This window comes from Bos grunniens, chromosome X, assembly GCF_055505025.1.
Source record: "Bos grunniens cultivar Pamir isolate PY7600 chromosome X, Bosgru_T2T1.0, whole genome shotgun sequence".
Classification (NCBI taxonomy): Eukaryota; Metazoa; Chordata; class Mammalia; order Artiodactyla; family Bovidae; genus Bos; species Bos grunniens.
Genome location: NC_141194.1, coordinates 83,860,033 through 83,886,924, shown reverse-complemented (window position 1 = coordinate 83,886,924; position 26,892 = coordinate 83,860,033). Strand labels below are relative to the sequence as shown.

At 42.7% G+C, this 26,892-nt stretch overlaps 1 protein-coding gene across 1 annotated transcript; it reads right to left on the bottom strand.

Moving 5' to 3' along the window:
* Window positions 1–527: 527 nt before the first annotated feature.
* CAPN6 (calpain 6) lies at window positions 528–26,122 on the bottom strand. The gene is made up of 13 exons (XM_086388069.1): window positions 26,017–26,122; window positions 19,478–19,657; window positions 10,050–10,181; window positions 8,816–9,024; window positions 8,109–8,301; window positions 7,364–7,557; window positions 7,033–7,110; window positions 6,741–6,927; window positions 4,738–4,860; window positions 4,331–4,533; window positions 3,633–3,754; window positions 2,714–2,850; window positions 528–2,146 (listed from the first exon to the last, which is right to left on the bottom strand). Exons 2-13 carry the CDS (start codon window positions 19,640–19,642, stop codon window positions 1,964–1,966), a joined length of 1,926 nt encoding a protein of 641 aa, XP_086244195.1. The 5' UTR covers window positions 19,643–19,657; window positions 26,017–26,122; the 3' UTR covers window positions 528–1,963.
* Between the last annotated feature and the right edge of the window lie 770 nt (window positions 26,123–26,892).

Below are 26,892 nucleotides of genomic sequence, written 5' to 3'. Positions count from 1 at the left end.
AATTCATCTCTAATGTGTCTGGGTTAGTGTTGCAAGGACAGGGAATGAGGACTGTGCTTGAGGACAGTCCTGTGGAGCTTGGAGATGCCTCCTTTGAGTGGGCATCCTCTCCTGTCGGGAGGCAGAGCTCAAGGAATAAGGAATTTTCTTCCCAGCCTACCCTAAAATGGGCAAAGGACAAGTTGAGTGTGGTAGGAAGTAAATGAAGTCTTGAATGACCTGGCCACTGTAACTCTGGCCTTTTGAGTCCAATCTCAGAGGGGTTTCAAAACCATGTAACCCCAGACACCACACAAATATCCCAACTAGAAAAGGAACCCCCTTCTCCAATCTACCAGCCCGATCCCCACCTGGATAAATAGAGCCAAGGCTTCTACATTCATCAGACTCATGCCTGGACTCAGGTTACACCAAGTACCCCTTCCCTCACTCCACCCCCACCCATTGAACAGCTCCCAAATGATTCTCTGCGGATGGCCACTTTTGCCATCTCTCCGGTGCCGCCAAATCAATTCAAGACTGGTCAATTAATTAAATGTCAATTTTATTGTGCTTTGGATTATGTAAGGCAGTGTGGTGGAGGCAGTAGAGAAGATAGACTGAAAAACGTGGTAGGAAAGAGTGAGCTAAAAATAATCTACAAAATAATTTTTTAAATGATTGCGTGCTGAACTAGACTAAGGGCTACAACTATGTCATTGTATTCATTATTTGCAGAAGCGTTGAGATATTCTAGGAGGTGGAGGTTGGAGGATGGGGAGAGGCTTCATGGAGGATGTGGCTTTTATGCTGGGCCTTGAAGGAGGGGTAAAATGTTGATAGATGAGGTGGAGGGAAGAACATTTCAGAGAAAATTCTGTAGAAGGACTGAAAAAATACAAGAGGGCAAATAAACACCCCCAGGAAGTGACACTTCCCAACTGGGAAGCCTGAGGGGGCTCAAGCCCCCAGATGGGGTCTTCAGTACCAATGATATTAGAAGGCACAGGGCAATGGGCTTGTTTGTAAACCTAGCAGCAGCAGGAGGTTTCACATTGCAGTCAGGGGCCCCAAACTAGCTGAACTATGCCTGGATGGACTCTTTCATCCTTTGATCCTGTGTGGTCCTTATTCATCTTTCCTCTTGCCCACTGACTGCCTGAACGGTAGTTCGTGCGCGCCCATGTGCGCGTGTGTGAGTGTAGGTGTGTGTGGATGGGTGGGGGACCGAGGCTTTGTCTCCCACTGCAGCTTCTTCCACTTTTCCCTCTTGTGGCACACAGCTGGTTTCCATGGAGCTTGAGCTCGGGCCCTTTCCACTGTCTGAGCCTCAGGGAACTCTAGCTCTTGATTAAGCACCTAGGAAGCTTCCTCAACATGAAGGTAAAACCTACTGTGGGGGGTGACTTGGATTAGGGCAGGACTACTCTTTCCAGAGGTGGAGATTGATGGTGGTGTTGACTGATGGTGGTGGTAGTGATGGTGGTAAGGGCTGGGGACGTATGAACAGACTCTGGGTGCTGTGTAAAATGCTGCTGGGACTGCTCTAGTGTTCAGTCAGGAGCTGGGATGTCAGGCTAGACCTGCTTGGCCTCAATCACCCCTCCCCCTTCCTCAACATGCCCTACAGGGGAGACATATTGGGGACCTGAAAACGGCAATGACATCGGTAGAGTATCCAGGCTGATGTTGTCCTGCTCGACTCTCACCCCCAGAAGCCCCAGAGATCTTTTTTCTTGGCCAACATCTGTCTAATCTCCAGATGGGACTGTCACCTCCCCCTGTCCAGCTGCTGGAGGTAAATAGGTTATGTAGCTACTTATGCTACTCAGATCGAGAGGTATAGGGAATTTATCAGAAGAAAAGGAAAGTTAATTACTGTGAATTTCTCTCTCAAAAGATTGGGAATCCTAGATAAAATCTAGCATCTGACAGAAAATGAAAGGATGGAAGAGCTCTGTCAGGCTTCCCTGGAGCTGAACATTTAGAGCTCAGTGAGGTCATCGCTCGAAATAATCTTGAAGCTGATGTGGCCTTGTTTCACTTTGGCGGTTGGGCCACCCTTCTTACGCAGGTACAGGGACTTTAGTTCACGGCAGTCACTGGGGTCAGCATCCAGGATAACCTGGCCCAAGAACTGATCACAGAACTTTCTCTTGTTCCATACCTGGAGAGACAAGTCAACAGAGTGAAGGTGAGTAACCCTCTGTGACACTGGACTCTGCCCCTGTGGCATGTGGAACCTAATGCTGGACTTAGAAAGGGCTATTTAAAAACCAAGGACTTTTCCCAAATACTGCTCTGAGTAGGGGAAAAGTACCTCAAAGAGCAGAGATGAAAAAGCAGAGTTCAGGATCAAACTTGGCAGATGGTCAGAAGCAGTAAGTCAGGGGAACACAGCCAAACCATAGTGATCCATCCTGACCTAGCAGGTTGAGGGCCATGTCAACCGGCATATGCTTCCCTACATGCGAATTTGCTGTGCCTATGTTAGCATGTGAATCTGACAGCATGTGGGTTTCTAGACACAATGAAATATGTGGAGGAGAAGATGTTTAGGATGGACATTAATAAAGAAGTCAGTGATTGTGCCTAGTGGGAGGTATCTGAGTACAAAACAAATAACCCAAAATAACCCTTGCTCTGTATCCTAGTCATCTGTGATGCACTTGGAATCATCTAGTATCTAGTAGTGAATAGGAGCCACTCTGCTGGTCCCTGTTCACATCCTTACCTGAACTATAATAGGAATGTCAGTGGTCCTTCTGTAGAAAATGGCCTGGGTGTCAAAAATGGCATGAACGGTGTTCTTTTGGACAGGAGAACGGACTTCTTCCTTTCCACACTTGATGATCAAATATGGGTTTACAGCTGGAACAAAGTAACCGTTATTTTGAATGCAGTGATGAAAAGTCCTCTTCATGGATAGTCAAAATGATCTCACTAAGTCTACTCAGGGACTTTTAACATAACACCTGGTTAGTAGAATGACCTAGGACTTTGGTGTCTACTTTCCTTTTCTTTTCTATATTTTATAGAAGGATATAAAAATGAATACTAGATAGGCCTCCCCCAAAGACTCTTATATCCCATTTTCTCCTGTTTAATTGAAGTATAGTTGATTTACAACATAGTGTTAATTTCTACTATATAGCAAAATGATTCAGTTTTATATATATATATATATATAGCCAAAATGTTTGTTCAGGTTTTCTGTAAGATGTCATGGAAAAGCCCAAACAAACTTTTCTGTCAATCCTTTATATATATATACATATGCATATATATATATACACACACATATGCATATATATATATTCTAAATATATATATATACACATGTATAATATATACAATATATAATCCTTTAAATATTATGTATATTTATATATTTTATGTATACAATATATATACATTATTTTTAACTATTCTTTTAATTATAGTTTATCACAGGATATTGAATATAGTTGCCTGTGCTCTACAGTAGGACCTTGTTTATCTATAGCCCATTTTCCTAACTTGGTTGACAGCCATTCTGACTTTTCTACACTGAAAATACCACTGGAGAGACTCATCTGTGACCATCTTTTCTATTCATATATGCAGTAAGTGAAGCTGCATTTTGCTTTCCCAAACACCCCTGTATTTCTTACTTTCATTGTCATACTTCTTCTCCAGGCCCTCAGCGCTATGCACTGTGATCTGGGTGACAACCTTGGGGTAGCCACGAGCCAGATTCCAGCAGGACATCTTGGGCATGTCCATAGTCAGCTCCCTGGAACATCAAAAGGAAGACACGTCATCCATGACGAATGCCCTTTGATGAGGAGAAAGGCTAGCCAAAGCAGACCTTGTTATTGAAAAACATGAAATGCCAAGGGGCCTAGCCCATTTCTCCCCAGACATGGCTTATGTTTTATGGGTATGTTTTCCTTTCCCCTTGCTTTAAGGTCCAGAAGATAAAGATCAGAGTAGGCAGGGCTGGGGTGAAAAGGTAGCTTTGGTGACCCAGCACTCAGAACATAAGAGAGATGTAATGAGGAGGGCCAGCTGTTTAAGAGAACAGAGAGTCAGCCAGAGAACAGAAGATAAAATATAAGCGGAAAAACTTAGGCTATAGGCTCGTTCTCCTTAAATGGCAGCTGAGAGCACTGAAGCCCAGACATCAACGGGGAATTCCTCACAAACCACCCCTTTTTGAGACATAGTTCTCCTGCCATCATTTCAGTTAAATCTGACTTGAACAACTTGGCCCTCTGAGTATCCATCTATGGGGAGAGGGCCAATGGGGTTAGGACTTGGAGGCAAAGCCCAGAATAGGAGTTGGCAGGGCTGGCCAAGGAAACGGCACCTGAGCTGGACAGGCACTTCACAGAAGATTCTCAGGAGGAACTCGCTGGTACGGCCGTGCTGGAACATGGTTGGGACCAGCACGTAGTTGCCCTTCTTCAGGTACTTGCTCAGAAACACGGTGCGTGTGTCGATGTAAGTGGAGGTCCCAGCACGCTCCTGAATGTAGAGGTGGTGGAGGCGGAATTTGCGGTTCAGTTCCACCTGGAAATGCAAGAGAAGGAAATGCTCCATTGCACTCATATCATAGTTGTTTTTTTTTGTTTGTTTGTTTGTTTTGGTTTTGGAAGATTCTAGGTCCTCTTGCTAGCTTCATCCCTCCACCTTTCTTAATTCCCTTAACCCCAAGGCATTCTAATTTTGACGCTGTTTGCCATTACTGTCTCTGCTCCAAAGGCCCATTCTTACCTTGAAGAGCTCAAAGCCGATGATGTAATTGTCAGGTCTTCCCATGCGGCGGTAAGTGCGCAGGTCCTTTTGCTGTAGAGACATGATGACCTTGTGCTCATCCTCTGGCACAGTGAAGATGTACTAGAGAAAAGAGGCCACCAAGGAGCTTAGTTAACTCACTTGTTTCAGCTGGGTCAGCTCAAATGTCAGGGCAGAAAACTCTACCTCTCGAAGCAGAGACTTGGGTTATGTTCTGGGCTTTGCCACTGACCAGACAATGAAACCTTGGATAATTCATTGACTTGCTAACTGTGGATTCTAATGTTTGTTTCTCCCTATGGCATTCAGCAGGTGTTGAGAGACACAACTTCATGCCCAGGCGTCTGATTCCAAACAAGGTATGCTTTCTTTTAATAAATTATTGGTTGGGCTCTTGGTCTTTTTTTTCCCCAATTATCCCCTTATTTTTTAAGTTGTACATAGGAAAAATCAAGAATCTATAAAGACAGAAAGCATTCTTGCTTGACTTAACCAGACACAGCAGCATTCCCCTAGGTAGCCTCTTTTTGCCATCCCAGATGTGTGACTTGTGGGAGGGGTTGGATGCAGTTCCTTGGTGAATTGATGCTCTGCTATCACTATTATAGGGAAGCTACAGGGCTGTGTTGGAGACTTTCCAAACATAATTTGGGGAATCATGCCATTGGGAACTGGGTCTAAAAGGCCTCCTATTTTTCTCTCTGCCTCTGTCTCTCTTTATCTCTCTCTTTTTCTGTTTCTGTCTCTGTTTCTGTGTGTGTGTGTGTCTTTCTTTCCCTCCTAGAAGGAAACAGGAAACAGATGCAAAATCATAGGTTCACAAGGCCCCCATAGATCTATCCTGTGAAGACACTTAAACACTGAAGCCAAAAAAGCCCATTTCATCAGTTTGGTATATGTGCCTGACAATTAAAGCATTTCCAGGGTTGTAAATGAAGGCAGGTGGTAATAGGAGCTTTCTTCTCTTTAGGGACAATTAAGGTAGAAGGAAAGGAGAAAAGTATAAGTTAAGTAAAGCAGCCCACTAAATTTAGTATCTTTCAAAATGGCTGCCAATGAGGTTCATGGAAAGAAAACACTCATGGCTAAGGCTGCAGTACAGTCAGAATTCTTGTCTCCTGTGGGCTAGCTCATCAGCACATTTGTGGATCAAAGCATCAAGGTTATTATAGGTTCAGGCTTTGGATGTTTGTAAATTTTGCTTTGAGGTGTGCCCGGGGTTGACCTCTAATGTGTCACCTGGCATAGCATTGTAATGGGAGATGAATGGAATGGGTTCATCAATATGGTAGTGATTCAAATCCTGGGAATAATGACCTGGGATTCTAGATGAGAAAACGGAGTCATAATGATGGGGTTCAGGAGAATCACCTGCCTGAGAAAGAGGACACATATAGTAAGTGTCCACCCCAGGGAGCAATTAGGCAGTAAAGATATAAAAAAGAACTGAGAAAGCATCAAAGAGCAGATCCTCTCTCTCCAATGTAGGACCATCACAAGGAAGCAGGGAGTGTCAAAGCATACCCAGCAATAGAGCCAAGAGAGAGGCAGCCAGAGGAGGTGGCTTGGATTTGATAATGTTGCCAAATCACATCTCTGCAAAAAGACACAGTCTACTGTGCTTTACAAGCATCTGAGCCCATCCCTCTTCATCTTGGCTGATGAATATTATACAATAGTGGCCAGTAGGAGAATTGATGTCTCAGAAACATTCCAAGGTGAGACCTGGCTTCCTATTGCCTTGATAGTGAAAAATGAAAGTGTTAGTTGCTCAGTTGTGTCTGATTGTTTGCAACCCCTGTCCACGGAATTCTCTAGGCAAGAATACTGGAGTGGGCTGCCATTCCCTTCTCCAGCGGGTCTTCCTGACCCAGAGATTGAACCCAGGTCTCCTGCATTGCAGGCAGATTCTTTACTGTCTGAGCCACCAGGAAAGCCATATTGCCTTGATAACTTTAAGACAAAAAGATTTTGGTTCAAACCTGGGGGTTCTGCAGGAAGGTATCACGGTTGTTATAGCAGCCTCCTGAACGATTCATTAGGGGATCATCATTCACAGTCCAGCATCCCACCACCGACTCCAGCTCCTTGTGGCCAAAAAGTGGGTTGTTCACATTGCGGCAGACATTGAGTTCATGGAAGTTGCGGCAAAAGTCCTCTAGGCTCATCCTGAATGGAAGGAGTGCAGGAGAAAGAAATGAAGATGGTACTTAATACCTACCCCTGCAGTTCCATGTGAAAGCCTCAATTCTCTTAGTAAAGAAAACTTCTCACCAAAACTCTCCATCATCAGACATGACAATCCCCAGGTTCTTGCGATCTGCTGCAGTCAGTTGTTGCCACTCTTCAGAACTAAAGACAAATGAACAAAGGGATAAGCCAGTATGTTTGCTATTGACTTCCTACAGGAAGCAGGATGCCAAAGGAACAGAATGCATAAGGATTGGGACAGCTTTGTTTCACTGCCAGCTAAGTCAGACTCCATGCCCGAGAAGGACCCACAGATGTCACTAAGCATTGACAGCCCACTAGTAGCCTGAGGGATGGGATTGGGAGAAAGTATAGGGTTTGGGGGATGCAGCCATCAAAGTAGAAAGCCACTCACATCTCACTCCAGGGGCCACTCCATTCCTGTCTTCCCAAGGGGTTCCTCAGACGAATCATATACAGCTTCTCAGTACTGAAGACTTCCACAAGTCTTTCTCCAAGGCGGATCTTGCGAATATCAGTCATGGTGTAGGTATGGCCCTTCAGCAGACCCCAATCAGTTTCAACTTCTTGTTCCTCCTGGTCAGGAAACTGAGAACAAAAAAACATACATAAGGACACAAGAATTGGGAGAGCCAAGGCTTGGCTCCTCCTCTTCCTTGATTGGTTTACATCAGTATGGTTGAAACTAGTTCTCTTATGTACATGGAAATGTGTTCCTGCTGCCTAACTTGACACAAAGCAAGCCAAGGAAAAGAAGCAAGTAATTTAATATAACAACTCAAACAATACAAATGACCTATGGTAGTACATTGATATGAAGAGCATCAAAATTTCGTGGGACTGGTTAATTCTTTGAGCAAACAGCTATAACCTCCACATTCAGGAGCACAGGTAGGAGGAATAATTTAGCAGAGGCTATTTATATCTGCTTGAATGCTGCATTGCCAGGTTGGAATGACTGGTACAAAAGGATGATATGTTAAATATCCTTAGCCTCTGCACCAGGGCTCAGTGTCTATTGTTAGCTTTCTGAGTTTCACAGTGGCTTGTCTTGGATCTCCAGGGTTAGGGTCATGTTCCACACTGTCATGGTCTCCTCCACCAAAAGTGAGTAAAGAGTAGTTCTGATGAGTACAAACCTCAATGGAGCAACAGATCAGACCTCCTTTGGTAAATGTCTTGTACAGTTCTTTAAACAGCTTGTACTTCTCCTCAACAAGATCAGTGTATCTTCCCTTCTGCATGTCAACAGTTTCAGCCAATGTGCCAGTGAAGTCCACAATGATATCACTGGTGGTCAGACCATCAAGGGCTTCATAACAGCCAAGGAGCCTAGGGGAAAATATGCAAACTTATCTTTGAAAAATTATTTTTCCAGGTCTAGGACATCTTGTTCCCTCAAAATTAGAACACTCCTTGCACAGTCAGTCCTTACCAGCTAGCTTTTCTCTATGCACAGAAGGAGAGAGATTTTGAGACCATAGTCATATTTCTAGGCTTAGGCTATGTTGATCTAAGTCCATGCGTGAAACTTCTTTCTACCAGTAAATATTAGACAAGAAGGAAATCTGAAGCCATAATGTCATGTGATCCTTAGATTAGCCTCAGAAAGGGGGCATCTTTCTGAGGGAGCAGTAGGGGTTTAATGGAAATTGGAACAGCTTATTTCTTTCTCATCTAGAATTATGGAGGGCCAGTCCCAGGTCCAAAGCAATGCCTTGGATCTGCCTGACATCCCACCCAAGGCTAAGCTGGGAGAGCATGAGTCTGAGTTCCCAAGGATGAATATGACCTTCCTTCCCTTGTGTAGCCTGACCACTGACTAGTCAACCCCCCGCCTCCTTACTTGGCATAAGCTTTTTCCAACAGGGCATTCCAAAACTCATTCATGGAGGTGGAGAAGGAGAACACAAGATCTCCATTGATGGTGGGCAGCAAGTCATCAATCACCACCTCAGTCCATTCTCCAAAATGCCAGAACCGGAAGTGAAATATCCCAGCATATTTATCTATTTTTCGAGGGTCCCATTCCTGTTCCTTATAGTTGGGGATTGTCTGGAAACATAAGAACATTCAATCAGTCAACTTTTATTCACCAGACCATATCCAGATATTGAGATTACAGTTGACTTCTGGAAAATTCATGGGGCAACAGAAAGCACACCAAATACATTTGGCTTGGGTTTAAGTTAGGAAGTCCCTGGTAGGGCTTTTTTTCCCCACAATTTTTGCTTCCCCAGTTCAGTTTTGCTGAGAATAGTATTACCATGCTTGCCCTGAATACACTCAGGATCACAGGGGGCAGCAAGTTGTGGCTTAAATTATTTCCCACAGATAATCTACAAAGTAGATTATGAGAAACTGTCTACACAAACATATTCATGGCTGTATATTCAGCCCTATAAACAAGGCATTTTAAAAGGCAAAAATTATTCAAAACACAAGGCCCCTTTGCAGATTCTATAGATGATAGATTTTATTCACACCTGGAATAAAATTACATTTTGGAGAGTCTCCTTTTAAAATTCAATTACACTTTCAGCTTCTAAAATTGTTTTTCTGAAGCAAATGCTCTACCTTTGTCCCAAATCAACACTTCATTGCCTTGAACTCTGCCTAAATGTCATAGGAATTTTTGTACTCTTAATAATTTATTAGAAACTTTTCAAGGATATATTTCCATCTTTCTCACCTTTTCTTTTATTCATATCTGTCGGTGAATTCCTGGCTCCCAGTGGGCTTTTTTTACCCCAGTTAGGTACAGAGAGTGTAAGTATGCAGAGCTACTGAGTCAAAGTACTGCAAGTGGACAAAAGATCAACTAGTATGTGTGACAAAGCAAATAGAGCAAAATGTTAATGGTGGAACGCAGGTGAGTCAATGGATGCTGACTGTAAAAATCATTCAACTTTCTGTATTTGTGAAACTCGTCATAATAAAATGAAGGAAAATCACCTCCAATCGTGAATACTTCTGACTTCAGGAATTAAACAAAGAAAGTTACGAGCTGACTTTTCCTAAAGTTACTAAAGAAGACAAGAAGGTAGAAGCCAAGTGAGGTCCTGCAGAAGGAAGAATACCTTTGTCCAGTGACACTCCTGAACAGCCAAACAGGAAAATGCAGAGACCATTGGCTTGTGCCCCAGTCTCCCTTGGGTCAGCTGGTGGTTGCTGATGTTGCCCACAATCAGACGAGGGTCATCGCAGATGTCCTGTGGATACAACAATTGGTTCTAAGAATCCGAGATGTGTTTCCCATCAGACAGTGTGAGCTCAGCTGCCCAGGACAGACCTCACAGATGAGGTAAGATCAAAAGATGACCAGGACTTCCATGGGTGGGAGAAAGGGAAGGTTGTGGGGTTATGAAAACAAACACAAAGCAGTAGATCATCAAGCCACAGGAAAAGGGTTATGTGAGGGGGTGGAAGGAGAGAGTGAGAATGAGACAGGATGAAATGTGCTGGTGCCCTCAGACATGGTTTTTGCAGCAGCGGCCAGCTTGTAAAGAGGAGAGCAAGGGATTAGCACATTACATTTTGATCCTATTTGTCAGGATGAGATTTCCTGAAGTGCCTGTACTTGGAAGGGTGATTGCATTTAAAAGACAAGGTCTGATGGAGGTGGACATTAATGCTTCTCCCTCTCTAGGAAAATTAGTTAGGAGACCTTATATATGAAATCCATTCCTAATAAAAAGCAAAGGCAACAGTGGTCTCCATGGCAACTAGATTTCCCTACATCCTTGGATGAATACAGATGGCAGCAGCACTAATAGCAGGTGGTAATAGACTGTTCTGAGGAGCACTTCAACAGACACTCTTTTTCTCCAGTGGATGTTCCAAGGGACGCTGAACAGACTGGCTGCAGTATTTGTTAGGGGTGTATGTGTCTTTCCCTAATATATCATTAGCTGTGCCATTCCCACTGCAAGGAGGAAAATGAGGCCCAAATAATACAATTACAACACAAAGTAATAAAGTCATTTTCAGAGTATAACCAATGCCTGAAGGAAAGATCCCCACGTTTCCCTGGTGGGAGGTGGAATAATTTGAATATCAGTGGCAATGCTCAGGTTGAAGCCTTAAGAATGACTAGAGTTAGCAATTGGACACAGGAGTGGTACGGATGTATAATGAGTAGAGAGACAGGCATGGACAGAAGCATAGCCACATACATGACACCATATAATTGAAGACACATTTGTGTGACTCAGAGTATCAGCCCTTGGAGACTTCAAAGGCAGGAAATACCAATGAAGTCTTGGGTAGATGGAGACAGCTTCGTGGAGGAGGCCTTTGGCCAGTACCTTGACATTCTGCTTACCCAGCAGAAATAAATCCTAGTCTCAAACGGAAAGAAAATCTAGACATATATCCTTTAAACAATTATTAAATAAACATCTATATTTTTCTGGTTCTCAAAACTCTTTTTTAATGGACATAATTCTCTTTGATGAAGGGTCTGGTCTACAGAATGAAACATTCCATATATTCTTTAAAAGCCAAAATAACTCTGGAAAGGAACAGACATTCTGGGCAAGGACAAGACCAAACTGAAGATTAATTGGTCATTCTTTTGCCAAAAGGAGAGAGTTAGGTGGGTTGTCAACTTTGTATTTTCTGGCCTTTTTTTTTTAGGTGTCTCATCATTACTTTTTTGTCTTAGAAGAAGACAAAATTTTTTCATGAGTTAGGAACTGCCTGTTTTTTTCCACTTATGGAGCATAGAGCAGGTGTGTTGGGTGAATTCAGTTTTGATATTCTTTCCCTTCTGTTTGTTCCTTTGCCCTTTCTAAGATGAAACGAAACCCAATTTTTCCTTTCTGAGCTATGCATTACCATTTTATGCAGAGCAAGATGAAAAGTTATACCATGATTTCCTGGACTTAGATAATGCATATAATAATTTACTAGCATGAAAAATCAGTAATGTGAACACTGATATGTGGAAAAGTGTGCTTTTAGGTTATTAAGGCAAATTACTTGCTGGTTTTGTGTAGAGTTATTAGTGGTTGTGGTCACATTAGTCTTGAATTTCCACAAGGCTTTCATTCATAGCAGGGATCTAGGCTCAGCAAACACTTTTGGCATGTCAACTTCTATTTAAGACCTAAAGGATCATATAAATAAGCAAAGAGATATGGAAGCAGAACTCAAATAGAGGCACTGTATAATTATTCTCTTGTTGACTAATCTGAAGGTGATTATTTTATATACAGTGTGTGTGTATGCATGTGTGTGTGTGAGAGAGAGAGCACATGCATGCATTTGTAAAGCTATGTGTAATCATGGGAGAATATATATTTGGGCAAAAAAACCCTCTCACCTTATTTTCCATTTCCTCTCATAAACTGGCCCATGCCCCAGTTTTACTTCACCACTCTTCATACATGATGGGTGGTTATTTAACAATGGGTTTAAAAAAATAAGTTAACAGTCCATAGACTGTCAAGCCTGAAAGGAATTTAGAGACTATTTAGTCAACCTGTTTATTTTACAAATGAGGAAACAGGCTCAGAGAAGAGCAGTAACTCACCCCTCCTGGCATTCAGCTAGTTAGTAGACCTAGGATTAAAGCTTTAGGTTCCTCACATACAGATAAAGAACCTCTAAACATCAACTAGTCCATCCTTTTTCCTTTAAGTTTATTAATGGCCACCATGTAAAAGATAATACTGTGCAGTTCTTCAGGGGTGGAAATACAACCAGTTCTCTGTCATCCATCCCAGGGTTTTATGTCTCTGCTTAATGCTCACCGAAAAGCTCTCCCTCATTCTGGAAGACTGGCTTAAGACGTTTTAGCTTTTGGTTCCAGGCTAAATATAATATTACCAATGAGCTTTAATCTCCTCAACCTCATCCACTAAATATGATTCAAACTCTTATTTATGTCAGCACCATGATGTGAAACATGGGAGAACATTTTTATCAAGCCACTTTTTTTTTTTTTTTTACCTCTTTAAGGAAGTGAAAGACTAGAAACAGCTAAGGAGGTAGAAAGGGTAAAGGGTAATGAGCCAATGTAAATCTACAGCCAAGTGGACTTTATGGTGACAAATTTGAAAACAATGAAATGGCTTCTTATTGCATTTTCCCCTCGATTTGGACAACTGGGTATAATTCCTGTCGGGGTAAGGAAGAAAGGCTGGAGAAATTTTCCTGTAAGTCAAAGCTGAGATGCAGAGTGCAGATGGGACATGTTAGCCCAAGCTCTGCTGAAATGGTAGGGAGTGGAGTTGGAGGAGAGGTCACAGCTCACACAGTCACATATTTGGGTGGCTTGAGAAGTAGGGAAGATTGCTGAACCCCTAATGGTTCCCAGCTGTGTTGGCGTACTCAACATGATCCTGGAACTGGGCTGTTTGTCAAGGCAAATCACTTCTTAGCAGGAAAACACACAACTAGGAAGTCAAGCACCAAGAGTAAGTCTAGGAATGTTCTCTGCAGACCCCCATCCCAGAGCCAAAGCCTTCTACAAGCAAAGCAGCATCTCTAGGAAATATGTTGTCTTATCTGAGCACTGAAAGACGCTCTCATTGTCCTCACCTCGTCTCCCCTCCCAGACTCCTCCGGGTCGGGGGAGAAGGGGGCTTACCATTATAAGCTTTGGAGCCCCTCACACTCTATATGGCACTTACCACATCCACATGTTTAGTGATTTTTTTTTTTTACACAGGTGAAATTTGCTGACAATAAACACTGAGGTCCAGGGTAAACCTCAAGAACCACAGTAAAGTGAAAGGCTGCCTAGAAAACCAGTGGCCAGAAGAACAGGGGCACTTTCAAAAGCGCTACAGGCTGTCTAGCAGTCCTGTGGGGCTGGGGTCAGTGTGGACACTTAGAAATGAGGCTAGCCCTGTAGTAGGTACATTACGAGTAAGTCTAGGATTCTAAGTCATCCTGAAAGGCCTAGGGTTGCCATTCAGGATGCAAGGGCTTTACCAGCTAGTTCAAGCAGTTATCTTATGCTTAGAAAATTGTACCATCTCCAGACACAACATGTAGGTGGACCTCCTCTCAGGGGCCAATGTTGGCTCCTCTGCTCAAGGAATTCACTTTCCTGGGGAGTTTTGTTTCTGCATGAAGATCTTATCATCAGTAAAATATTCTCTTCTTTCCTATTGCCTCCAAGGAAAATTCAATATGGAGCTGTAGAATAATACCTTAAGTTGAACTTCCACTTTCAAACTGGACAAGCAAGTCAGTACAGAATTATCTTCTTTAAACCTTCAGACTACTTCAGGGAGACTCCAGGGGTAAATACTAAATTGCTTTATTGGGAAAAATTTGTGTATCTGCAATGGGAATAAAACAAAACAGGTACATGCTACAACATAGATGTTCCTTCAAAATATTATGCTAATCAAAGAAGCGACTTACTTTTATGATTCCATTTTAAGGGAAATGTCTGGAATTGGCAAATCTAGGAATGGGAAGAGAATGTTTTACCAACAGAAACCAAAAGTGTATTAGTGATTGCCTATGACTGGGAATAGGAGGGTTTTACTCACTGCAAATGTACACAGTGGATTGTATTGGGATGATGCAATTGGTCTAAGACTGGATCGTGGTGATGTTTACATAGCTGTAAATTTTTAAAAAATCATAGCTTTGATAAAGTTTCTAAATTTTATGATATATAAATTATACTTTACTAAAGCTGTTAGTGTTTTGTTTTTTAATTCAGAATCTAATATAAATAGGAAAGATGGTAAGAGTACGGGCCTATTCAACTCCCTTTGATTGTGCCAACAGCTAAAAACACTTAGGACTATTCAAGTAAAGGGATGTGATCTCCGGGAAGAAAAAGGAATTCATGAGCAGTCTAGGCCCAAACTACACTACAAAAGTGTTACATTCAACTGGGTGTTGGAAATTTCTATTAGCACAGAGAGATATGTTTCCTCCTTTACTGGTCCCTCATATGTAATCTGGGCTTCCCTGGTGGCTCAGTCGGTAAAGAATCTGTCTGCAAAGCCGGAAACATGGGTTCAATCCTTAGGTTGAGAAGATCCCCCTGGAGAAGGAAATGGCAACCTACTCTAATATTCTTGCCTGGGAAATCCCATGGGCACAGGAGCCTGGTGGGATATGGTCCATGGGGTTGCAAAAGGGTCGCACATGACTTAGTGACTAAACCACCATCACCACCATATGTAATCTACCACCGAGGCTTGTGTATTCAACTTCTAAAATCTCCTCTCCTCCTTTTCCTTCCGTTCCTCCCACCTTTGCTTTAATACAGAACTTCATCAGCCTCTTCCCATACAAGGTAGTAAAATGGCCCCCAGGGAGGGTACTCCCTGGTGGAAGACCTGGGCAAGGTCAATGGTAGTGGAGGGTGAACTCAAAACTTGACTAGGAGAGCTAACAGATCTTGTGCAGGTGCTGTGCCTTCTCCCACCACTGGCTGTGCAAATTCCTACAAGGTCTTGCTCCATTTTAGTCGGAGATTAGTTGAGTCTGACTCGAGGACACGATTGTAGTAGGGTATGAGTCAGTCAGGAAAAAAAGCCAGAGGCGGGTTGGAGGGGAGAGTGGCTGGAGGGAGCTGGAGAAGAGACTTTCTGTGGGAATTTGGTGGTTAGATTTGAGCCTAAAAATCCTACCTGCCATTTTAGGATCACATGGTAACTCAGTAGAACTCAGCTCTTTGAATTTTCTAAGGTCCAGGAGGACAGGAAAGCCCAGGAATACAGGTCTCAGGGAATATACCTGTGTACCCAGGAAACAAGGCCAGTAGCTGGGGTCATTAGACCAATGGAGGCCTTAAGGAGGAGGATTTTCCTCTGGAAGATATGGGCCAATAGACTGGCATCGAACAATTGCAAAAACCTTCTCACAATCCCTGTCCATCTAAAATGGCTCCTCAGGACACAGCAGAGAAGTGGCAAGCGGGATAAAGAGGAGCTCAATCCTGCCCTAGGATGGTGGGGCTTGACTGCAGTTGGTTGGTTCAATTAGCAGTGATGTTTACAGACACGGAGGCTGTTCAAGCCGGGAGGGGAAAGAGACAGAAAATATCAGGTTAATCGTGCTTCTTCCCTTTTAGAGTCTTCAAAAAACAACCCTGCTTGCCAACGAGGCAGTGAGTCCAACGACCCGTTGGGTCTTTCTGAGCCAATTTAGAGAGGCCTAGGGCTGTCTCTCAGCTTTCCTAATGGGAGGCCAGAGAACTTTGACGTGGTTCTTGACCACAGGCTTGGCCTCCACTCTGACTGGAAACTACTCTCCAGCTTTTTGAAGATTCAGATGGTGGTCCAGAGCTTTGTTTCTTCCCCTACTCCCCCCCCTCCCCGCAAGAGGCCCCCTCCCCAACCACTTCAATCCACCATGATCTCCCCTTCTTCAAAACCTTATGTTGATTTACTGTCTGTATGCCTAAAATAGCATTTCCTCTATCCAGCATTCATTTATTATTTAACTCTTTGCTAGCTCAGTATCTATCTCTTCAGCTATAATGGGAGTCCCTCATCTCAGATCTTGTCTGTATCTTGCATAGAGGCTGGCATAGAGTAAGTGCTACATAAATATTTCTCAACTGACTCTCCCTTTGGGCTGAATAAAGACTAAGCTCAGAGTATGCTCTCAAAAGAGAGGGTATTGGTCAATTAATGGATGTGCAGTATCAACATGGTGAGGAGGAATGTGAGAACTCACTGGAGGGAAGCTATGTATTTTATCAAAAGACACACAAGCAAATCTATGTTCCCTACATGGCAGTGTGGTTGAGTAAAAACTAATATAGGCTTTGGAGTCAAACCTGGATTCAAGTCCCAGCTTGTTAGCAGTCTGAACCTGGGAAAATTCTTACCTTCTTCCTGAGACACAGTTTCTTCATCAATAAAATGAACATAGTATCTACCTTTCTTTTTTACACTGGGAAAAAAGAATTATATCAAAGTGAATTTTTAAATACCTACCTTGCCTTGCTGTTGTTGTTTAGTTGCTAAGTCATTTCCAGACTTTTTGTGACCCCAGGGACTGTAGCACACCAGGCTCCTCTGTCCATGGGATTTCCCAGGCAAGAATACTAAAGTGGTTTGCCATGTCCTCTCTAGGACAGTGTGTCTCCTGCATTGCAGGTGGAGTCTTTAACCACTGAGCTACCAGGGAAGCACCACTTACCTTGCTAAGCCATAGCAAATTAGTATGACATTTTAAAAAATGTATCGAAAACTCCAAACACAGTATTTGGGCAAATAGCAGCCAAGTGCTACGATCCCCATTTCCCTTCTCTTTCTGACACTCCCTCACCTTCGAAGGAGTATTGCTTACCTCAGAGGCAAGATGGACTATTGCCTTGGTTATTTAAGTTTTTAGGACTCAATCCACAGAATTTGAAAGATGAAGGCAAAGGACAAAAGTCTGAGCCAGGAAAGAGTGGGGAGGATGTGTCTAAAGATGGGCCAGTACAGGAAGCACTGCTGGTTTGGTTCACAACTGGGGAATGGCTTCATGTTGGCTTGTGATTTTATGGCCCATCAGATCCCCTGCCACCTCCTCCGGAACCTCACCCCTATTCATTATCCCTTCTTTCTTCTGAGTCTTTAACCTCTTCTACTTTACTGTTTCCTCCTTAGCTTATAAATATGTTCAAGTCTGTCCTCCCCTAGAAAACCTCCCTCAATTTCCTGCTTTCTTTTCAGCTACTTCTACCCTATTGACCTCCCTTATTTCATAGACAGTTATCAAAAAAGAGTGATGGCCCTGATTATCACCATCCAGAGTGGCTCTCAAACAGCATATTTCTATTTTCTTCATGTGTTTTTGGGGAAAAAACTTACCTCTCTCTATACTGAATGTGTGGGTAATGAATTCTGCTCATGTTTTCCAGATTTGTTGGTAGGTCAGTGATCTACAAGGGTGTCAATAACTGGAGGCATAGAAACCCAGCAGGGGTTGTAATCTTTCTTCTGATGGAGAAAACTTCTCCAAGTCATATTCTCAATGGCTATCATACTTTATGGGCAAAAACAGAGACATGCCTTTGAATGATCTAGAAGACAAGCAACTTAAAGTGATCCATGTGTCTTGGCACCCCCTGGTGGCAACCTACATAAAGTGAAGTAGCTCATGCAAGAATCCCTTTTAGGAGTTCAAGTTGTGGAAATTGACACTAAAAAGTGATAGCTTGTTCATTGAAGAACGCAAATCTTGAGTTGCTGACTGAGATGGTTCCACAATAATGCACAGAAAGGTGTAATCATGAAATAAGATCAAAAGGTCTTCAGGATATTGTGAAGGTCTACGAATTTGCATTTCATAACAACCCTAAGTAACCTGTATACCTGGTCACCCACTTTGGGAAGGAGCCCAGATTGAATATCCTTCTATCTTGGTAGACTCTTTAGATTTAACCAGGTTATTATTTATTCTCTAAATGCGATCATCCTATCATTTTATAGATTGACCTCCTGCTCACATAGGACTTTTGAAGGGATTCTGACACTTGCTTTAGAGATACCATCTACAGATGCTCCACAGAGAACCATAGTAACTATTAATAAGTGATGAGAGAGGTACAGTCTTACTTGGATCCCACGTTGCTAATAGTGGGGGATGCAGATGACGATACCTAAACAGCAGCAAAGAAGCCTCCCTCCCCCAGTTCAAACTCCATCTTGTTTCTGTTGAGTTCATTTCATTTATGCTCACTATATAAAGAGTAAAGAAAAGGTAAAGAATCTGCCTGCTATGAAGGAGACCAGGGTTCAATCCCTGGGTTAGGAAGATCCTCTGGAGAAAGAAATGGCAATCCACTCCAGTATTCTTGCCTGAGGATCCCATAGACAGGGGACCCTGGTGGGCTACAGTCCATGGGGCCACAAAGAGTCGAAAACGACTGAGTGACTAACAAGCCTATATAAGGAGTTTTCTCCTTACTGGTCTGAGATTATCTTGAAGTTGCCATGAGTGGTAACTCAGTAAAGAGATGAGAGTAGAGCTTTTTGAGTTACCATATTTACTCAAATGAACTTCCAAAAGAAAACAAGAACAGTATCTCTCTCTTTTGGTTCTTTCTAAATTACTAAATCTGATACAATGTGATTAAAATTCAAGATTCCTCATGTTAGAGTCAGAAGCCCATATCCATAAAACTTCTCATTATAAAGTTGTCTGCTGGGGATTTCTAGGGCAGTGAAAATATTCTAATATATAGAATTATGGATGTATGTCACTATACATTTGTCCAAACCCCTAGAATGTATACTAGGAGTGAACTCTAAGGTAAAGAATGAACTACGTGGGATAATGCTGTGTCAGTGTAAATTCACCAGTTGTAACAAAAGTACCACTCTGAGAGGTAGTGTTTAAATGAGACATCTCTGCACCTTCTTAATTTTTCTGTGCTCTAAAAACATAAAAAGGATACTATGTTATAAAAATTAAAGTTGTCTGCTAAATTGGTCTATACGCAGTGGGCTGTATGAGTGAAATAGTGAATCAAGTAGAATTATGATGAAAGAGATCAAGAGGGAGACAGGAATTGAAACCACAAAGTTACCTGGGGACGTTTCCATATCACCTTTCCAGGAAGCAGTCGGTTGTAGAAAAGTGAATCGTTCTCAGGCAAGAAGGTTGGATCACAGAAAAGTCTACCATCCCTGATGCATTCCTGCTTCAGTTCCTGGTACTTCTGGTTTTTGAAGAACTTCAGAGGAGGACCCATAATGTCAAACTAAGTCTAGAATGAGAAAATTGTTGTTATTGAGGGAAGAAGTTCTCAAGTTTTTGAAAGATTATCTGAGATTAGACCAACAGATGCCATCCCAGTGATTTATTCCTGGATCTAGGCAACTTGAGTTTAGCTTTAGAGGAGAAGTCACCATTTTCAAGGAAAGAAGATCTCAGACTCTGCAACAAATTAGTTTGGGGCTTGGGGTAAGGCATCCAAATCATTTCCAGGTCTCCGTTTCCTCATCTGTCAAATGGGTTAATATGCACTTTAACAATCTTACTGGAAAAATAGATAATAAATGTTAAGATTGAGAGTTAAACATGAGTCACTATAATTTAAAGGGAAATCTTCCATTTTCCACTGGCAGAGACAAGTTCAATCACAGAACAATTCCAAATTTGAAGAAAAGGGTAAAAAATAACTTTAGTATGTTTAGAATAATTTGGTGCCTCGAAGGGCCACACACTTTGTGCTTGAGGGGGAGAAAGAGCCCCTTTCACTTCTAACAAGCCCTTTTACACAATTCCTTTCCTCTTATCATTAAAGAGTTCCGCATTATTACTGGCCGGGGAGACTAACACAGGAAACAGAGCTCAGCAGATGGCCTCCAAAGACAAGGAAAGATAGAAGGTTTGCATGTGTCTTTCTTCTTAAAAGTCTAGTGTGCAATCATTTGCCTGCAATAAAAGGCAGACTCTAAAATTCAATTATACTAATTCGGTAAACTATAGATTCTTATCCCTTGGCAATACACTGTTGCTTTCTTTTCTGAAAAAAATAATCATGGCTAAATAGAGAATTAATATAGTGGCTCTTTAGGCAATGTCTATCAGAGTGCCCCACACTCAGATGTCCCTAACAACTGGTTTTTATTATGAGGGTAATTTGAAAGGCAAATTTGATTTTAAATAGCAGGGTTTTCAATGCCTTTTCATGATTCACAAAGATATATTTGTAGTGATTTTAATGATCCTCTCATGACAGTCAATGTTTAAATGTGCAGGGATGTAAAATTTATATGGCACCAAATATTTCAAAAATTTATTTTAAGGGTAACTGTGTCTACATTCTGTGATTACATGAGAGTTGAAACAAAAGAATCAGGCTAAGGTCAGAGTATCTGCTAAAAAATGGGCCAGATTTGGCGGGAAGCTAATTAGCTCTTTCAAGAGTATCTGTGTAGTAGCACAGTTCAAAACTTAGTTAATAATGAGGCAGTTGCTATTTTATACAAGTGTAATATTAATCAGACCTCTTTATCTCATTTTGTGTTCCTTCAGCATTACTTTGAAATGCCTTACTGGTGAAGAAGTCTCCCTATTTGAAAACCATAAAAAATCTTTAATTTGATGTTATTTGCAACCTCCAGTATATGTAAACAAACTTACCCTTTCTCTGAAGCCAAGGACTAAGAAGCTGAAAATAATCAGTCTTTCCACCGGTACTTATTTATTGGCAATTATTTTTCAAATGGAAGGCTATAGGACACTGCAAATACCAAAATGTTTTCAGTCTTCAGGTTTAAGTCTGTTTATAGGCTTGAAATATTAATGTATATTTCATTGTATGTGAAATCCTGGATGGTATCAGTAATACTTTTCTGTTAAGCAGCATCAGAGCCAATCTGAATGTGTGCCCAGGTTCCCTTCTGGAGCCTTTTACAAATGGATCCCAATTTTCATGTGTGTTCAAATTTATAACAAACACTACTATGCGTCTTGGTTTTCCTGGAAGGTTGGGTGGATTGCCAGAGGCTGGGGACCACAAATGGGGGGTCGTCTGGGGCAATTAAGATATTTAGTTTGCTAGAGCCTCCTGGTCCCTGAACATTTTGGATAAATGAGTATTTCCTGTTCTTGGGAAGGCCCTCTGCCCCTGCCAGTCTCCCTTTTTAGTCGGTCAACTGGGGAGGCAGGCAGGAACCTGCAAATGGAATCCCCATTATATCAAGAGGGCCTGTCTACAGACAGGAATGGCATCAACTGAAAAGAAAATCAAGTTTAATTTTTCAAAACTGGTATGATCCCAGTTGACTTTATCAGAGGCAGGATGTACAGCTGGTGCAGATCATTCAGGCCTTTGAGTGAGGGCACAAGTATTCTGGAGGAGCACAAGAAATAAGGAAAATCAAGCTACCAGCCTCAACTTTGACTGGTTCTGGTTAGAGTACAATTGTAGTCCCACGTCCTGTTGGACTTGCAGACTAGAATTGACCCCAATTTCTGATTAAGCAGCAGGAGAATTATATTCCATTCGTTGTGACCTTGGTTTCTTTGTGCCTCAATTTTCTCATCAGGGGAGTGGGGTTATTTATCCTATCCTCCTTACTCCGTGGCTGTCCCTAATGAGATGGTTAGTGTACAGGTTTTTGAATACATAGAGAGGGCTCCATAAATGCAAGATATACACTGTAAGCCCTCTCACTGCCTGGCACAGAGCTAGGCACACAACCATCAGGAAATATTTGTAGAATGGATGAATGCCTTATGGAGAAAATTCATGTTTGTGTGGCAAATTATTGCTTGATGGGTGCATTTCAGCTCATATTCCCTTCATGGTAGCTCAGTTTAGTAGATGTTATCTGGGTCCTTCATTTTGTATCTTCAGAAATGGCTGCTCAAACAAGGAGCAGCTAGAAAATGGTGGCTCTCTGTAACACCAGATTTAGTGTACTGACTTTTATCACACCACACTGCTTCCTTTGCTCACTGCTTTCTTAAAGAAGGGGTTTTGTTTGTTTGTTTGTTTGTTTTTAGCTAAGATGAGGAAAACCCTCCAAAGCAAACATGATACCTAACTTTGAGGCACTCTGCCTAGAATTTATTGCCGTGGTGAATATTGAAAAGGCCCTTTATTTCCATGGTTTGATAAGCATGGGAAAATCTGAACCCTTCACATCCCAGGGTTCATCCCATTGCATCTCAGAAAACTTTCAGAGACTCAGAAACTTGAATTGGGTTCATCATCAACAACTTGCCCTGTCAGGGCGTAAGAGAGTGGAGAAGGGAATGTTCCTTCTTTGCTAACTTGCTGCATCGAGCTGTGAAGCCAGGGAGCCTCTAGGTTAAAGACCACATATAGGAAAGTCGGTAAACAGAATCAAAGCTGGGGCTGCTTTGAATATCAACGAAAGAGAGCCTCCAGCTAACGAAGGGAATGAAGGGAACGTTAGCATTAAAGAAGAGGGACCTTGCGTCTCAGAGGGCTAGTATTATGGGAGGCTGGGTGGAAAAGAGTGTGGAGTTTTGTATTGAGATAATGGTCTTCAGCAGTTCTGTTTGAGCAGGGCTCCTCCACACCCCAGGGTGTGGTGAGTTCAGAATTGCCAAGGGAAATTGAGGGAGCCTGCCACGTAGAACACGAGGTCGCACTTAGGAGAGGGAGCTTTTGCTGCTCCCTGGACTGGAAAGCTTGGGCAGCTGGACAAACTCTTAAGAGGAAAATCACTTGTTCTTTACCTGTGGGTCAGCCTTAGAATAGAAACCAGATTTTGCTCTAAGAAGTGTATTCGTCTCAGTTTATTCAAGAGTGATGATCTGATAGGAGAAATCCAGTCTGCGGGTTATAAACTGGTTTTGATTGGGATGAGTGAGAAGGGAGGGTAAGGCATTTAAGGAAAAGAGAGAGGGAGGGAAGGGGGTCCCCAGGGTGTTGTTCCTGGCTGGTTTCTCCTTTTCCCCCAGTTTTCCCCATGTGCTCTACTTGGGGAAAATTTGGAGGTCAAAGCAATTAGGTGTTTTCAGAGCAAACTGAACACTCAAGACTTGACTCTGCCCTGACATGAAGTCACAGCCACTTTCAGCACAGTGGGTGACCCCTTATCCTCACTCCTGCAGCTGTGTGGGATGAGAGAAACAGGGCTTGGAGAAGGAGAATTAATAAAAATCCAGCATCCGCATGTTATACAGAAGAGTGTGTTCCGGGTCTACACAGGCAGAGGCATAGCCACACCTGTGGGCACACGTCTGCTGTGGGGAACATATGGCTGTTCTGATTCAAACAGTTGGCCAGATATCCTGAGGTCTGAAGTGTTAGTAAGTGTTAGTCGCTCAGTTGTGCCTGACTCTTTGCGAGCCCATGGACTGCAGCCCACCAGGCTCCTCTGTCCATGAGATTTTTCCAGGCAAGGATACTGGAGTGGGTTGCCATTTCCTTCTCCAGGGGATCTTCCCAACCCAGGGATTGAACCCAGGTCTCCTGTGCCGCAGGCAGATTCTTTTACCGACTGGGCTACAAGGGAAGCCCCCACAAAAGTCGTATGACTCAACCTTATATAGGACACATCTACTCTGCCCAGAGAGAAGACTCTGTTCAAAGAAATTCCAAGAAAAACAGAAAACACAATTTCCTTTCATTACATTGTTGCAGACCTCTATCAAAAAAAAAAAAAAATTCAAAATCCTAAAAAGAGCACAGGTAGTCAGGAGATCCAGTGTCAAGTCCCAAATACCATCATTTAGTGTAAATAACATTTCTGTCCTTTAGTTTCCCCATAAGAGCAATGGGACTAAAATAGCTGCCCCATTCACCTCAGGGTGTTATTGGGGACAGCTAACAAAATTAGGAATATGAACGTGCTTTTTAACTATTACGGAGAAGACCAATGTAGAGCAGTAGTATTAGGAAACAGTTGTTTTGAGCAAATCAAATCTCTTTTTTGTCCTTATTGGGAAGTGAGGATATTTAATCACATATAAGACACTCACAAACATTCAAAAGACCAATGTAAAATGGCCCCTCTGCCTTTTAGTACCTCCCCTCTGTTCCACCTCTCCATTCTGGCTGATTTGCCCCCCTAACCCTTTTCTCCCCCTCTTGGCTTGAATAAGCCCATCCTATAATTCTAATTTTACAGCCTTTCAGAAACCTACTTTCAATTTTTCTAGAATGTTACACTAGATGGACTCTTAGAGGTAGATTGCTTAGTCCAATTCCTTGCTTTTACAGGGAAGTAAAGGGACTTGTCCAAGGTTACACAGTTAGTGACTAAAACCTGGACCTCCTGACTCGTCTTTTTCTTTTTTTTAACCACAGTTTTAAAAAAAAAAAAAGCAGAGGCTGGGGGAGCATGCAAACACAAAACCTCAGGACATTGCTTGTGAAAATGTGTATTGTCCTCTTCTTACGAGAATGCACTTAGGAGTTTTGTTTTTGAATTGCTGTCAGAAGGTGAGATGATTTCAAATCAAGGCTAATCAAAGAAACACTGTTTGGGGGTCACAAAGGGGCTTTTTCTGCTTTTAATTTGGGGACTGAAAACTCCCAAGGATACAGAAAGCCTGCTTTTTAACCTATTCCTGACGACACAAGTGTTTAGACTTCTCCCTCGCCTGCTAAGGACTCAAGGATAAAGAAAGAATGCTATTCAAATCCAAAGTATTCATACAGGCACACGCGCTTGTGTGCGCACACACGCACAGACACACAAACTGCAAGAGGAATGCCAGTTAGCCGTCCCCCATAGGTTCTTTTTCTACATTCCTTCAGATTATAAAACGTCCTTAATGTCACAACAATGATTAGCAAATGAGATATTAGGCGATTTTCGATAAAAACATTAATACAGACAAGGGATACTTTATCTTGAAGCCAGAAGTGACTGTCAGAATGGCAGAACCTGCTGAATTTTCCTCCGTGCTTTTCACTATATTTCAAGCTCCAAATCCTCAGAACTAACTTTCAATTGCAATGCTCCAGTCCCTTCTCACCCCAGCCTTCTCTGGTCAAGTGGGCCAGCTGAGCCCCAAGAACAGGGCAGTTGAGGGTTGTGGAGAGAGCCCCAACTGAAAATCAGTTTAAACCAATGCAAAAATCGGAGGAAAACAAAACCAAGGCTATCCTAAAATTGCCGAGATCAACCTGTCACCAGGACAGGAGGGTCCCAGCTCTGCAGACAGGAAAGACCTTGCAGCCATTCCCTCCTGCGCTGCAGTGCACCGTCCAGGCACCCCATTGCCAAGGCTTAAAGACCTTGTGCACAGAGTGTGGCTCCAAGATTTTGCCTGCGTTTCAACAATGTGTCCATGGTTGGGGATCAGCAGAAGCTAGAATAAAGCCCTGACAATGTGGTCTCCCTCCTACACTAGCCTCCCAGGAATGGAAAAAACAAACAAAAAAACAAACAAACAAACCCTGAGCAGATATCACCAGAAAAATATCATGGTCAGACATCCACAATTACCCCCTTAGACATACCAAAAGAAGCAATCCAAAATTCCATTAGTTTTGAAGTTTTCAAACTGTTATTATGCACACATATTCAATCCAGACAAACTGTAAAATGATAGCTGTGGAGTTTACCTATAAACTCAGTTATCCAGCAAATAAGATTGCAGGATGAGTTTGTGAATGTCCGCTCTCCTCACCTGAGTTATCCCAGGAGACTCGCTGCTGCTGCTGCTGCTGCTGCCGCTGCTGCTGCCGCTGCTGCTCTTCACCAGGTAACCTCTACCAAGTCTGTCCAGTAAGTGCGGCTGAACAAAGATTCTGGCTTTCTTAACCTGAAAACTATTTGGGCTGTACCAAGCTCTGCTCACAGGGGGAGGTGCCCTGCATTAAATTCAGGAGACTTGGCCCCGCCTAACAGTCAGAAACTGATCCTGAGTCATGAGGAAAATCTGGAAAGTGCCCCTACCAGATGTGCAAACGGGATGCCCACTCCAGATCCACCCACCAGAAAACTGAAAAACAAAAAAACAGGAAAGCCATGTTTGAAAGTGCTTTCTGTTCCAAGGAGAAAGAGGACTTTTCAGGGAGGGGTCTGAGAGATTTCTGGCTTTTCTGTCCCAAGGTTAAGAGTGCAGACCTGAGCATGACTCAAGGGAGGACATGGAGAGAAAAATCTCGAAGTGCCGGCAACATTCTGGTGGGCTCAGCTGCAGTCCCAGCCCTGATACACAGATCTATGTTGGTGATGAGCCCTTCAGTGAGTGGGTGGGAGTGAAATAGGACTTGGTGTGGCACAGGGAAGAAAAGGTTGTTTTGTAAAGTAATAAGTTACCTCTGGCCAAGGGCAGAGAGAGGGTAACAGCAAGAGGAAAGCGAGTGGAGTTTGATTCCATGGCAGCTGGAAGAAGCCTAATTTCTAGCAAAGGGGCTGTGGAGAGTCTGCCTGGCCATGTTCTGTGAAAAGCAGAACCAACAACTGGGTTTATGCTGCTGGCCAAGAGGCTTCGGGGAGATACTCAGAGCCCTGTAGATACTGTGGTGCACCCCAGCTAGGGCCCTATCCCCTGAGGCAT

Excerpts from the sequence above, each read along its gene's own strand:
- CAPN6 (XM_086388069.1), bottom strand. The coding sequence starts at position 19,642 with ATGGGTCCTCCTCTGAAGTTCTTCAAAAACCAGAAGTACCAGGAACTG. Across the intron at positions 7,111-7,363 it reads AGTGGCCCCTGGAGTGAGAT|TTCTGAAGAGTGGCAACAAC; the intron begins GTGAGTGGCTTT and ends ATTTGTCTTTAG. Across the intron at positions 4,861-6,740 it reads CCTTCCTGCAGAACCCCCAG|TACATCTTCACTGTGCCAGA; the intron begins GTTTGAACCAAA and ends TCTTTTCTCTAG.